Source organism: Ovis aries, chromosome 20 (assembly GCF_016772045.2).
Source record: "Ovis aries strain OAR_USU_Benz2616 breed Rambouillet chromosome 20, ARS-UI_Ramb_v3.0, whole genome shotgun sequence".
NCBI lineage: Eukaryota > Metazoa > Chordata > Mammalia > Artiodactyla > Bovidae > Ovis > Ovis aries.
Window position 1 is genome coordinate 24,524,452 of NC_056073.1, and position 15,498 is coordinate 24,539,949.

The 15,498-nt window shown below is 43.3% G+C and overlaps 1 protein-coding gene across 2 annotated transcripts in view; it reads left to right on the forward strand.

Annotated features, from left to right (window-relative positions):
• Positions 1 to 15,498, forward strand: part of EFHC1 (EF-hand domain containing 1) — a 42,553-nt gene that overhangs the window by 17,279 nt on the left and 9,776 nt on the right. Inside the window, exons 6-9 of one of the 2 annotated variants that reach the window (XM_004018891.6) lie at positions 1,956 to 2,176; positions 6,117 to 6,257; positions 8,461 to 8,674; positions 9,007 to 9,154. In XM_004018891.6, coding sequence (XP_004018940.3) covers positions 1,956 to 2,176; positions 6,117 to 6,257; positions 8,461 to 8,674; positions 9,007 to 9,154 — 724 coding nt within the window. The remainder of the gene's footprint in view (positions 1 to 1,955; positions 2,177 to 6,116; positions 6,258 to 8,460; positions 8,675 to 9,006; positions 9,155 to 15,498) is intronic. The other variant, XM_060403720.1, reaches the window with a different exon arrangement.

Here is a 15,498-nt window from a genome sequence, read left to right on the forward strand (position 1 = left end):
GCATCAGGTGGCCAAAGTATTGGAGCTTCAGCTTCAGCATCAGTCCTTCCAGGGAGTATTCAGGGGTGATTTCCTTTAGGATTGACTGGTTTGATTCCTTGCAGTGCAAGGGACTCTCAAGAGTTTCCTCTGGCACCACAGTTTGAAAGCATCGATTCTTTGGTGCTTGGCCTTCTTTATGGTCCAACTCTCAATAGCTTTGGCTTTATGCACCTTTGCTGTCTAGGTTTGTCATAGCTTTCCCTCCAAGGAGCAAACATCTTTTATGGCTTCAGTCACTGTCCACAGTGATTTTGGAGCCCAAGAAAATAAAATCTGTTACTACTTCCCCATCTATTTGCTATGAGGTAATGGGACCAGATGCCATGATCTTAGTTTTTTGAGTGTTGAATTTTAAGCCAGCGTGTTCATTCACCTCTTTCACCCTCCTGAAGAGGCTCTTTAGTTCCTCTTCACTTTTGACCATTAGAGTGATATTATCTGCATATCTGAGGTTGCTTATATTTCTTCTGGCAGTCTTGATTCCAGCTTGTGATTCATCCAGTCTGGCATTTCACATGATGTACTCTACATATAAGTTAAACAAGCAGGGTTCTAGTGTATAGCCTTGATGTATTCTTTCCCCAGTTTTGAACCAGTCAGTTTTTCCATGTCTACTTTTTAGATCCCACATGTACATGAAATCGTACAGTATTTATCTTTCTCCAACTTAATTCACTTAGCATAATAACTCTTTGGGTCTCGCCATGTTGTGGAAAATGGCGAGATTTCATTCTTTTTTATGGCTGAGGATATTCATTGTATGAATGGGTAATGAAAGAAAAAGACAAATATCATATGATATCATTTATATGTGGAATCTAAAATAAGACACAAGTGAACCTATTTATGAAATAGCAACAGACTCACAGCCATAGTGAAGGCTGATTCTGTGTTTGGAAATCTGTTGATTTCCCCGGATGAACAGATTACTGGAACCGTCCACACTGACTGTCCCTGCTTTCTGCCACAGGATCACACTGGCCTCATAGCATTGATCACAATTGTAATGAAACCACTTTTTGTGTGTTTAGAGTGTTGTCCCAAACAGTGTTGCCTCCATCAAGCCAGGAATTTTATCCATATTATTAACTGTGGTCACTAATAATTTGTTAGATGAGTGGATAAATGAGTGGGTGAAAGTGAAAGTCGCTCAGTCATGTCCAGTTCTTTGGGACCCCATGGACTATAAAGTCCATGGAATTCTCCAGGCCAGAATACTGGAGTGGGTAGCCATTCTCTTCTCCAGGGGATCTTCCCAACCCAGGGATCAAACCCAGGTCTCCCGCTTTGCAGGTGGATTCTTTACCAGCTGAGCCACAACAGAAGCCCAAGAAAACTGGAGTGAGTAGCCTATCCCTTCTCCAGTGAATCTTTCTGACCCAGGAATCGAAGTGGGTTCTTCTGCATTGCAGGCGGATTCTTTACCAACTGAACTATCAGGGAAGCCCCCAAATGGGTGGGCAATTGAACTAAATGACTTGGATCCCCCCACCCTAGACCCAATACTCTGTCTTTATAGAAGGATGTTTATTCTTTTCTCTTGTGATGATTCCTTCTAAGCCTTAATTCTACTGAGATTAGTGACCTGTGTACAGAGGAGCCTGCCTGTCCATGGGGTTGCAAAGAGTCGGACACAACTGAGTGACTAACACACACCCAACAGGGATATCAGAAGCCTAATATGGGAGAGAGACTTTACAGAAACCATCTGGGCCATTGCTTATGGGTCCCCCCGTTCACATATAGAAATACACAGCCCTGTGTTCTGCTGGGAGCGTGGAGGAGTCACTGACCCTCCATCAGAGCTGAAGCCCACACTGCTGTGTTCTCAGGACTGCCCAGCTGTTGTGTGCCTATCTTTCTTCCCATCCTCATTCCTTTTTCTCTCTCCTCTTTCTGCTGTTTTTTGTTAGAGAACTTCCCTAGGTGCGTGCTGGAGATCTCTGATAAGGAGGTGTTGGAATGGTACACGGCCAAAGACTTCATCGTCGGGAAGCCGCTCACTATACTCGGGAGAACTTTCTTCATTTATGACTGTGACCCATTTACTCGGCAGTATTACCAAGAAAAATTTGGAGTCTCCGATTTACCACGCATTGATATGAGCAAGAAGGAACCCCCTCCTATGAAACAGGTAATGGGACACTGGCTCTGAGGTTAGTGAGGGAGTTTGTCTTCTGATCGAGGACTTTAAGGACAAAAAGGGCTCTTATATGAACACCCAATTTAAAATGGGCAAAACATATGAAATAGAGCAGTTCACAAAAAGCAGAAATACAAATGGCTAAAGAACATATGAAAAGACCCTCAACTCATCATTGAAGAAATAGAAATTAAAATACTGAGGTTTGGGATTTTTGATTTAAAAAGACTCAACAGCATCCAGTGTTTGCCCTGATGTGATGAAATAAGCTTTTTCCTGGACTGCAAATAGGTGACCCAGTGAGCAAAGCTCTGAAAGACCGTTTGTTATCATTTTAACTTTTCCAAAGTAAAATATTACCTATCTCTTGACCCAGAAAATCTGGTTTGGGGATTATAAAAAGAAAGGTGTAAGGACCTGTATTGTAGCAATTGTTTATAATAAGGTGTTAGAACATTGGCCAAATAAATTATAGTATATCCATCCACACAATTAGAAGACTGTAAGTCTCGTTAAGAAAAGGAGGAAGTCTGTGTATATTAGCATGAAAAAAATGTCCATAACATTTTTAAGGGAGTGTGAATACATGATGTGGCACTAATTTCTGTAGATTACTGTATCCAACATCTGCTTCCGTCACTGAGGAAAAGACCTGGAGGAATGTTTCCCCAGACGATCTACAGTTGATAGTTATCCAATGGGCAGAAGGGAGGGAAGGAGGGAAGTGCGAGATGACCAGGGACCTGTTTTTTATACTGTGTGGTTTTAATTTCACTTTCTATACCAAGCTGTGTATTACTTTAATAATTTTTTAAATTTTTTAAATTAAATTCCAGACCCCTAAGGCATTTCTTTGTTTTTTTTTTTTTTTTTTAATTTGCCTATTTATCAAACCTTTCACTTAAAAAGTGATTGGGAGCAAAAAAAAAAGAAACAAAACCCTAATTAATTGAAGATGTTGGAAGATGGTGTTCTTTAATTGTAGTATTGCTGTCCTTAAAAATCAGGCAGAACCCCAGAATTCAGTTCTGTGCACCTCAAAGCCCACTGTGATCTGAGAGTAAGTTCATGGTGTCTTTAATGCACCAAAATAGTAATCTAGTAAACTTGGGCCTTCAGAACGGCTCAGCCACGTATTTTAGAGTTTGAAGTAACAACTGCATGTTTTCAGAGTTACACAGCCAATTCCAGAAGCATCTCAGGTATCAAGACCCACAGTGTCATAGACCAAAGGCACTGGTGCTATTACACCTGTCTAGGGGAAGAACAATTCACACAACCTCTTTGTGTGTTGCTTGTGTGTAATAAAATAGTGTGTGAGCATCCATGGCCCATCTTTATTTTGCCAGCATGTAAAATTATGTCAGCGGCCTCTTTTCAAAAGACAGTGATTGGAAAGATGGAATGATTGAGTTCCTCCAGCCTGGCCCCTACTTTACCCACATCTCTTGGCCCAAGCCGCTTGTGTATCTGCTGAGTTACAAGGGTTCTGTGTCCTGTTTTATCCCCTGGACTTCTGCTAATGCTCCTCCTCCTGTTTGAACCACTTTTGTATCATTTCTTTACATGGCTCTCTCTTACCTCTCACGACTTAGTGTAGGCCTTCTTTCTTCAAAGAAGCAAGTACCTTTAAGCTCTCCTCAATCATTACCCCTTGGCTGTCTAAACTCTACACAATGAAGTGGGGACACAGGGATGGGAGGCTAGCAGTTTCTAGAGGCACCAAGCCAGAGTCAAGCCAATGGGCAGGGACAGAGCTGGATATGAATTGCATATATTTGATTTCAGAATCGTGACCCTCAGATCAGGAGTAAGTCCACGTGGATCCAGAGGCCACATGAGCTAGATCTCAGACTCGTTCCATCTGGAGACATGCTGGTAGGGAGGAGGAAGAAGCCAGGGCCAGGAGGGCCCATCTGCCGTGGAGCCAGCCTCTGAACACAGCGTTTAAAGGATGAGGGGCTCTCAGACTTTGTGTGTGTATGTGTACATGTTAAAAAAAAAAACAACCCTGGGCAGGAACTCTGGAGGGTGGGTCATTGGAACAGGGGTATCTAGGAGTGGTGATGTCCGCAGGAATAGCTCCAGTTTGGAACAGGACCCATGCAGCAGCTTGGCGTATGATGGAGTGTGAGAAGCACAGTACCGGGGCCGCAGGCAGGAGGGCTGATATTTAGAGAAGGCCTGCATCCCAAGAGGGGAGATGAGATTCGATTTGAGGGAAATAGGTGGAAGCCTGTTAAAACACAAAAGGGATTTGGCAGGAAGGTGCTCAGAAGCTTACCTCCCTATTTCAAACCCCTTAACCTCCCCTGCAACCCCCAACCAGGTTGCTCTCACTGTGTATTGATATTAGATTGTGCCACTGCATTTCTGCTGCTTACAGGTAAGTTAGAGCTTAGCATGTGGGCAGTGCTATGGGCAGCTTAGCACGAGGGACTTTAAACCAAAGTTGCTCTGTCCATGGCACCTTACGTATTCCCTGCCTACTGGTTTCGCATTTGGGACAAATTAGTCATTATCCATCTACTGGATCCACTAATCACACTTCCCTGGTGGCTCAGACAGTAAAACTATCTGCCTACAATGTGGGAGACTGGGGTTCAATCCCTGGGTTGGGAAGATCCCCTGGAGAAGGAAATGGCAACCCACTCCAGTATTCTTGCCTGGAATATCCCATGGATGGAGGAGCCTGGCAGGCTACAGTCCATGGGGTCGCAAAGAGTCGGATACGACTGAGTGACTTCACTTAGTCACATTCTAGCCATGCAGATCATATTAATCACATACAGCCCAGAGGTGGGTGAAGGATCAGTGTTCTAAGCACTTCACCTTGAATGAACATAACAGAGTCCATGGTTTTTGAGGGAGTCCCCATTATAGATGGATCAGGGCTCATACAGACTAATTTGTTAAACTTGCTGAATACAATGTTTGAAGATTTGGGGAAGGTATCTACAGGTGAAAGCATGGTACAAGCAAGTTTGCTGAGAAAGCAGCGCAGAAAGGATTCAGAGAAAAAGAATTCAGCTGCAGTCTGCCTGGCATTGATGAGAGGGAGGAAACCTCTGAGTTATTAATACTTAGGTTTTTGACAAATCCCAGCATCCTGTAGTGGTACCTTCAGCCCTTTATGGAGCCTGAGTTCATGACAAACATAAGTTCACCCTGTACTTCCACACTCACCGAATAATCTTTGCATCTGGAATTCAGCTCCATGAGTTTACTTCTTCACCAGGAAAGGGGAGTCCTGTGGGGACAGTGAGGGTTCTGAGTTCTCAGTAAAGTGTGACTGTCATTACTATGAGGCAAAAATCAAGAAATAAAAATATCAGAAGTATGGAGGTGAATAGGGAAAAAAAAGGAGCATTGAACCAAGCCCTGACGCCTCCACCTCAGCCCAGCTCCAACACACAGATGTGCACACTGTGGGTGAACTGAGAAAATGGTTTCCAGATCTACCAGGTGGAGACCTACACCCCAGAACAAAGAAGTCGCAGGCCCCTGGGCCTTACCATGCTCCAAATCCATGAGTACCAGGGCTGGGGAGCAGGGCAAGGCTCTGCTGTGGCGGTAAGGGGTCAGTGGATGTCAGCGATGTCTCAGTCCAGTCTGGAGGGTTCCTTTGTAGCATCATGAGTCACTTGTGTGAGCAGTGACCAAGGGCGTAAAATCTATAAAGAGGAACAGAATATGTGATATGTTGTGTTTTCCAATTGCATTTGAATATGTAGAAATTACTTTTAAATATTTTCTAGACTGTATGGTGGATTCATGTTGATGTATGGCAAAACCAGTACAATACCGTAAAGTAATTAGCCTCCAATTAAAATAAATAAATTTAAAAAAATTAAAAACTTACAGTTACCTTTAATGAAATTTTAAAAACAAGCAGCATCTGCTTTATTTCTTGCTTCCTTTTTTTCTTCAGGAGTTGCCTCCCTATAATGGTTTTGGCCTAATTGAAGACTCTGCTCAAAATTGCTTTGCTCTCATTCCAAAAGCTCCCCAAAAAGATGTTATTAAAATGCTGATGAACGAGAACAAGGTGCTTCGTTATTTGGCCACACTGGTGAGGACAGTCTTTCTATCCTGAGATTCTGTTGTGTCTCAGTACTGTGCAGAGTTGTCCATTTTGTCTGTAAGCTAGAGAGTAACAGCTGTCGGAGTTACGTTGAACTCCAGCCTTCAGGCAGGGTGGGTGGCATTAAGCATGGTGCTCTCGAACCAAGACCTAGCTCAAGTCCTATCTGCGCTCAGAGTCTCTCTGAAATCATTAATCTGTCCTCTCTAGCCCTCACATTTTGACCGACTGTTTGGCCTTTTTTATTAAGCAGTTATGAAAGCCTTGACTTATATTCAAAGTATCTGTCTCTCTGTGTGCCTTTCCAGTGAACTGTCATTTCCTTGACGGTAGGGACCATGTCTTTTATATTCATTAAATGTAACAAATGGAATTGTACTAATTTAATAGGTAACTTTGGGAGGTCATATGTTTAGTGGCTAAGAGGTTTGGAAAGAGACAAATTTAGATCCTGAATGTTCCACTCAGTGGCTGAATTGCCTGAAGCAAATTACTGATAAGAATTCAAAGGGTAATGTCTTTAAAAATAGAAGAAAAAAAAAAACAGAAATAGAAATATAAGTGTTTTATTTAGACATAAATAGCAGAAATTGACATGTTACTCTGGCAATAGAAATGTGTTTGAAAAATGAGAACATAGTTAACTGATATATTTTTTGAAATGTTGAACAAAGCTTTGAAACGAGAGTTCTAGTAAATTCTAGGCCAATTAGAACACTCCACACTGAGAATTCTGGTAGGGCAGAAACCAACACAACATTGTAAAGCAATTTTCCTCTGATTAAAAAATAAAAGAAAAGAATTCTGATTAATGAAGGTTTTGCATTGTTGGCTAAGTTCTTTGAGTTACTATTAAAGTTCAAGAGGTTTGTTGAATTATAACATAGTAATTGTGAATTCCTTGAGGGCAGGGGTAGTGTCTCTTTAGACTTTGTAGGCACTCGATAATTATTGGTTGAGTTGGTAAATGAATTTATTTACACATACACTGTCCATGAGTCAGGCAAAATAATGTTATACTCATTTTATGTTTTGAAATATAAGAATCAGAGAGGTTAATGGTGTGTCCCAGGTCTTAGTGCTTAGACAGAGGCAGAACTGGAACTCAACCTAATGAAAACTCTTAAGTTGAAAAGATACATGCACCCCAGTGTTCATAGCAGTACTGTTTAAAATAGCCAAGACATGGGAGCAACCTAAATGTCCATCAACAGAGGAATGGATATAAAGAAGCTGTGTGGAAGTGTGTGTGTGTGTGTGTGTGTGTGTGTGTGTGTGTGTAAGGGAATATTACTCAGCCATAAGAAAACTGGAATAATTTGCAGCAACATGGATTGACCTAGAGATTATCATATAGTAGAATTTCAGTGAACAAGCCTGGAAGAAAAGAATGAGGTAGAAAATTAGCATTATGCACACACCACAGTAAACTTGTTGCTGACCAGATCCATCAACAGATGCTAAAATTAGTGGGAAACCCTTTGGGGAAAAACACGATTTCCATAGCTTGCAAGCATCTCCCTCAAAATATTTATTAACTGCAAAGGGAAAGATGGTGACTTCCTAGGAGAGAAACCTACCAGGCATCTTCTTAACCAAGTGATCAAGATCAGCGTCACCAATAAAAAGACGTTTTGACATCATGGACTCCTTTGATACACACAGAAAAGGATCTGCATAAATTTTCCTCTCCTTTAAAATTTTCTTTTTAAAATTATGTATAGAAATGGATTTGTGTAAAGGCATAGACTTTGCATAGTTACTTTAGTGTCCTTGAAGCTGAACATAATGTCAGCTGAGAGGTTTCAGACTAGCCACCTTTGGGTAGAATATAGCCCATATGTTATCTCTGGCCTGCCTGGTGCTTTTAAAGAGTTGAAGTCAACATGTTAAAGTCAGGGATTTAATATAGTAATCCATATTTCTATCTTCTCATGAAAAATTGGAAGATCTACTAACATTGGGCCTGCGTTCATTCCCACAGGCAACAGTCAACTGGTGTGAGTTGGGGGAGCTTCCCTTAGGTGAAATGTACCCTGTCCAGGCCTCCAGAGTCCCCCTATACTGTTCATTCATGTTATATTCCATATGTTAGGCTTATATTGTAGCCTAGTCCCTGTAGGTATTTTAGTTGGCGGCATCTGCATAGATCGTGTATCTTCATAATGTCCTCTTTTCTTCACCTTTCCAGGAATCCCCCATCCCAGAAGACAAAGACCGCCAGTTTGTCTTGTCTTATTTTCTGGCCACTGACATGATCAGTATCTTTGAGCCTCCTGTTCGCAATTCTGGTATCATTGGGGGCAAGTATCTCGGCAAAACTAAAGTTATCAAACCAGATTCCTCGGTGGAAAACCCTGTATACTATGGCCCCAGTGACTTCTTCATTGGTGCTGTGATTGACGGTAGGTCTCAGCAGAGTTCAGGCTTTCCTACTGGCTTTATTGGGGATTTAACTGAGTGAACACTTGTATAAGGCATTAGTCTGCAGTCCAGAAGTACATGTGGTTCAATGTCTTAATATCCTCCTTTATCAATTAAACTGTAAATTGGTTGCATTTGTTGGCTGTAGATGGAGACTCGGAGCTCCCTAAGCACTGAGCAAACTAGTGCATATTAGTTTGGAGAGATATTTAAGGTTCATTAGTCTAGGTCATAAATACATGTCTGTGAATTTTTACTCTTGGTTGCCTGATAAAAACATAACCAGGCTAATGTATTTCTACCTTCTCCCCAGTGTTTGGCCACCGGTTCGTCATCCTTGATACAGACGACTACGTTTTGAAATACATGGAGAGCAACGCTGCCCAGTATTCACCAGAAGCACTCCTGTCGATTCAGAACCGCATTCAAAAGCAAGAGGCTCCCGCACCAGAATTGGATGGGTATGTCTGACCATCTGAGATCCATTTTGGCTTTGGCACAATGAGATATTCAGCAAACAGTTCTTAACAAAATGAATGGGTAATCACATTTTAGCTTTTCAGGTTTCCCTCACCAATGGAAATTCTTATACACGGGTGGTGGTTGTTTAGTTACTAAGTCGTGTCCTACTCTTTTGTGTCCCCATTTCCTTCTCCAGGGGATCTTCCTGACCCAGAGATAGAACCCATGTTTCCTGCTTGGCAGGTGGTTTACACAGGTTACCTGAGTCTAATATAGTAACTTGGGTTTCCTTGGTGCCTCAGTGGTAAAGCATCTGCCTGCCAATGCAGGAGACACCAGTTCAGTTCCTGGGTTGGGAAGATCCCCTGGAGAAGGAAAAGGCAACCCACTCCAGTATTAATGCCTGGAAAATCTCATGGACAGAGGAGCCTGGTGGGCTGCAGTCTATTTTGGGTCTCAAAGAGTCAGACATGACTTAGTGACTAAAAACAATGATTAAGACAGTGGCTATAGCAGAGATGAGAGGAGGAGGAGGTAAGGATGATGAATGTTTCTGACCTGAGCATCTGGAAAGGAGGAGTTGCCACCAGCTGGGATGGAGACGTATATTGTAGGTAGAGGAGGATTTTTTGGAGGCGGTGGGGTGGTGGGGATGTTTCAGTGTTGGACATACTGGGGTTTAAGATACCTTTAGATATGCAAGTAGAGTGATCAAACAGGCGGTTGGACATATAAACCTAGAGTTCAGGTGAGAGCTGTGGGAGTTGTGGGCATATAAATGATATTTTAAGCCACGAGACTGGGTGAAATCTCTAAGGTAGCCATTATAGACAGAGAAGAAAAAATAGCTCCAAGGATTGCACTCTGGAGTCCTCCAGCAGTAAGAGTTGGAAGAGAAACCAGAGAACAGCTAGTGAGGCAGGAAGAAAGCTAGGCAGGTGTGGTGTCCTGGAATCCAGGTGGAGGATCCAGGCGTCCCCTTTTGCCCAGAAGTTTATAGTGGGATTATGAATGTGACCACACAGACAATCTTTGCACCACTGGGAAAATTCACTCTTGTTCTGCAGCTTCAAAACCTTTTTGTCAAAACATGAGAAACTCTGATGCTTACAAATGTATAGGGAGATTTTAAAAAATAGGGAAATTGATTTTTATTTAGTCCCCTGTAATTTTAAGACATTGCCAACGCTGAGGATTAAAAATGTTTCATTTCTTTGTAAAAAACAATTAAGAGTAGTTGGAATAGTGCTTGCCTTCTTGTCACACAATCTGTGATTCAGAACGAGTATCTTTTCTGTGCCTCCGCAGATCATCAGATTCCTTTCCAAGTTTGAATCAACTTCCGATGTTTTTTTATTTTCGCTTTTATGTTGTGAATACATCCTAGAGTTCCTTTAATGACAGGGAAATATCTCAGAGTCCTTTTATGTGAAGTTTTTGAGCTTCCTAGGTGGCTCAGATGGTAAAGAACCCGCCTGCACGTGGGAGACCTGGGTTCTATCCCTGGGTTGGGAAGATCTCCTGGAGGAGGAAATGGCATCCCACTCCAGTGTTCTTCCCTGGAGAATTCCATGGACAGAGAAGCCTGGCAGGCTGCAGTCCATGGGGTCACAGAGAGTCGGACACGACTGAGTGACTTTCACTGCACGTCTTGCTGGCATCTGGGATATCATGACTCTTTTTGTCCCGATCATTTCTTCCTTTTTGCATCAGTGAGCTGGCCTTTGCTGGGGTCCTCTGGCTGCACATCGAGTTTCTCGAACGGCAGCGGTGTCCACATTCCCACAGTGAGCTAGTTCTTCTCTAACTCCCCTGTGTTTGACCTGAATTCTCCTTTCTAGCTCTGTCACTTTTGATTTTATGCTGCACTCTCATCTTTACTGGCCAGAGTTCTCTCTTTCATTGTCCATTTTTGCAAACTGTCACTTGAGTTTATCCTTTAGAGAAAAGGAGGCAGCGCAGCTACAGACTTCACTATCTGTGTGTGGCTTCAGAAACACATGCCTGGTTACTAGTTACTGACAGATTTTGAAGAGAAGATATGCTTGTCGTTGATTGTGACACACATCTGCTATTTATACAGTGACTTGTGGGCTAGAAATCTGACAGTGAGTTTTCACTTTAGGCAGTAATTCACAGTTAATAAACTGTGGTAACTGAAAGTCGAACCATGTTGTTGAAGGACTGGGTTATTTAACCAGTAAGCTGTGGTAACTGAAATTCATGCATATCTGAGCCGTGGGAAGTTGTAATTGTCTGCACATCAATGAAAACAGTGATTCGCTGTCTCAGGTGAGGATTTAGCAACAAGTAGGGGGTACTGGAAGAAGCACAAGCTGGAATCAAGATGGCCAGGAGAAATATCAGTCACCTCAGATATGCAGATGACACCACCCTTATGGCAGAAAGTGAAGAGGAACTAAAAAGCCTCTTGATGAAAGTGAAAGAGGAGAGTGAAAAAGTTGGCTTAAAGCTCAACATTCAGAAAACAAAGACCATGGCATCTAATCCCATCACTTCATGGCAAATAGATGGGGAAACAGTGGAAACAATGTCAGACTTTAATTTGGGGGGGCTCCAAAATCACTGCAGATGGTGATTGCAGCCATGAAATTAAAAGACACTTACTCCTTGGAAGGAAAGTTATGACCAACCTAGATAGCATGTTCAAAAGCAGAGACATTACTTTGCCAACAAAGGTCCGTCTAGTCAAGGCTATGGTTTTTCCAGTGGTCATGTATGGATGTGAGAGTTGGACTATGAAGAAAGCTGAGCGCTGAAGAATCGATGCTTTTGAACTGTGGTGCTGGAGAAGACTCTTGAGAGACCCTTGGACTGCACGGAGATCCAACCAGTCCATTCTAAAGGAGATCAGTCCTGGGTGTTCTTTGGAAGGAATGATGCTAAAGCTGAAACTCCAGTACTTTGGCCACCTCATGCGAAGAGTTGACTCATTGGAAAAGACTCTGATGCTGGGAGGTTTTGGGGGCAGGAGGAGAAGGGGACAACAGAGGATGAGATGGCTGGATGGCATCACCAACTCAATGGACATGAGTTTGGGTAAACTCCGGGAGTTGGTGATGGACAGGGAGACCTGGCGTGCTGCGATTCATGGGTCGCAAAGAGTTGGACACAACTGAGCGACTGAACTGAACTGAGGGGGTCTGGCGACCTCAGTGAGGACTTCCACTGGAATAGGGGAGTGGGCTTAAGAGATGGAGGAGAGGAACTTGAGGAAGTTGGTGCAAAGGGGAATAGGGAGATGGGGAGTAGCAGGCGGAGGAAGTGGAGTCGAGAGAAGGCTTTTCTTGTTTATAAGAATAAAGAGCAGCAAGTTTGTATGTAAATGGGAATAATTCTGTAGGGAAGGAAACATTGATAAATCTGTGAGAGAGGGGATGTTTCTGGTGTCTGTGAGAGACAGTGGGGTGTTTAGGACACAGAGGGAGGAACTGGCTTTAGATGGAAGCATCGGTCATTCATCTCGGGCAGTGGTTCACCAGTGTTCACATTTAGGAATGTTCACATTCAGAGGTCAGAGAGCAGCTCTGACCTCACAGACTTCCACGAGGGTCTCGAGAAGCTCCCAGGGTCCCTGGATTGTTCTCTGAAACCATAATGTGTGTGCCAGGCAGGAAGGCAGGGTGTGTGGGTGCAGGTGCTGGCGGGTTGGTGGAGGGGTCCACCCGTGGGTGAGGGGTCCTTCTCATTGTGCTGCTGTTTTCACTATAGCAGTGCAGTAGGAAGAGTGCAGATGTGGAGATGTTGGAGATTCCTGGAGGAGAAGTTGGGAAATGTTCTGTTGACTCTACAAATAAATAAAATGAATATAAAAATAAAGTGAAAATAAATACATACCATCATTTTACCTGCTACTAAGAAAGAAAGACTGTCAGTTATAATTGAGACTCACCATCAATTTTAAAATGCATCCTGATTCTAGAGATGTGAAAAATATGAAGGAAAGTAAGTCTCTTTGGCTGGGGAAACATGGCCGCCGTCTCGGAGAGTGGGAGGCAGATGGCACGAGGGCCATAGTTTGGTGGCTGGGCACCAGGAAGGGCCAGGTTTGGATTCATGGTACACATTTAACTCGAGTACTTCTCAAAAGCTTTTTTCTGTAATTTCCCCATTTCTCTGCAAATACCAGGAACACTGGAAAGCTTCTTGTTTTGGCATACTACAGGTGGGCTATTTTCTCCCCCTTTATTTAGTAATGAGGAAAAGATAGTATCAGGTCACTTAGAGTAAGATACGAATAGAAATAAATTCAAGTTCTGGGTTAATAGATCCATGGCTATCCTCGTTCTGACCCTCACTTCCGTTCTCTTCTCTTGTGATGAGTCAGGGCTAAATGAGAGAAAATGCTCAAAGGTGCTATGAACCCAGGGGTCTCGCCCTTCGTGTCTTATAGCCGTACTTCTTTTGGCTCCTAACTCCACCCATCTGGTAAAGAATCCCCACTCTAAGGAAACGCAAACCCTGTATTTGATCGTTGCTAAGAATAATGAAAAAGGTTTCTATTTGTCATGCCCAAGAACTTTTTATGTCCAGGGTTGGCTGCTGCTGCTGCTGCCAAGTCACGTCAGTCGTGTCCGACTCTGTGTGACCCCATAGATGGCAGCCCACCAGGCTCCTGTCGCTGGGATTCTCCAGGAAAAATCCTAGAGTGGGTTGCCATTTCCTTCTCCAGTGCATGAAAGTGAAAAGTGAAAGTGAAGTCGCTCAGTCATGTCTGACTCTTCGAGACCCCATGGACTGTAGCCTACCAGGCTCCTCCGTCCATGGGATTTCCCAGGCAAGAGGCATTGGCTACTGGATGATGAAATTTGGAGTTAGCCATCTTCTTTCTCTGAGCCATAAAATTAAAACAGTGCCCACGTGATTGGAGTATTGACTTCATCTGAAATTCTATTCAGGCTTAGGTCCCTGCACTGGCAGGTGGATTCTTTACCACTGAGCCACCAGGGAAGCCGTCCATATTCACTCTGCAGCTGGTCTCAAGTAGATCCAGTGTGAGTGGCTTCCATTTTCCTACTCTTTGCCTTGGAATGTTTCTTTTCTGAGCTCTTTACCTTCTTGTCATAGCTAAGTAGCTCCCATTTCTCCAAAGTAAATTCTTTTGCGTCTGTCACTGCCTCCTCTCTGACTGCATTAGTATCCAAGTACTCTCCATAAGTTGTTTCTTGAGGTCACTGATTGTTTTCAGATGTAACAGTCTCTTGTCATTTATTCATTAGTTCAGTGATATTGGAGCTTGCACCACGTGCCGGACCTTAATAAACACTCAAGGCAGCCAGATGAGAGAACAGGAGCTCATTGTCTAGGGCAGAGGTTGGCAGACGCTTTTGGAAAGAGGAGTAAATAATTTAGGTTTGTAAGCCATACCAGCATCTCTGTTGTAAACTACTCAGCTCTGCCTTTGTGGGGTGAAAGCAGCCGTATACAGTATGTAAATGAATAGGTGTGACTGGATTTCACTGAAACTCTATTTAGAAACACAGGCTGCCCACTGGCTTTGGCCTTTGGGCCAGCCCCCCTGGTCTAGTGCTCAGCCTTTTGATCTACAGATAAGGTAAACTGATTTTTACCACAGTGCCTTCTGACTCATCTGCCCACTGCCATTCTCGTCCTTAATCCATCACATCAAGTTACCAGGTTGCGAGTTATCATACCAGTCATGCTGGTACTTGACTCCAAATTCATCACACTAGTTTTCCTCTGCCCGTTGTATTGAAGTGTTATTGACAAAACTGTGTGAAGTGTACAATGTAATCATTTGATGTACATGTACATTGTGATGTGATTACCACAACCTAGTTAGTTAACACATTCATCATCTCACATTGTTTGTTGTTCAATCACTCAGTCGTGTCCAACTCTTTGTGACCCCATGGACTGCACACGCCAGGCTTCCCTGCCCTTCACCATCTGCCAGAGCTTCCATTCAGTCACTCAGTCGTGTCTGACTCTTTGCAACCCCATGAACTGCAGCACGCCAGGCTTCCCTGTCCTTCACTATCTCCCTGAGCTTGCTCAAACTCACGTCCATTGAGTCAGTGATGCCATCCAACCATCTCATCCTCTGTCGCCCTCTTCTCTTGCTCTGAGTCTTTCCCAGCATCAGGGTCTTTTCCAGTGAGTCAGTTTTTCGCATCAAGTGGCCAGAGTATTAGAGCTTCAGCTTCAGCATCAGTCCTTCCAATGAATATTCAGGACTGAATTTCTTTACAGTTGACTGGTTTGATCTCCTTGCAGTCCAAGGGACTCTCAAGAGTCTTCTCCAACACTACAGTTCAAAAGCATCAATTCCTCAGCACTCAGCTTTCTTTACTGTCCAACT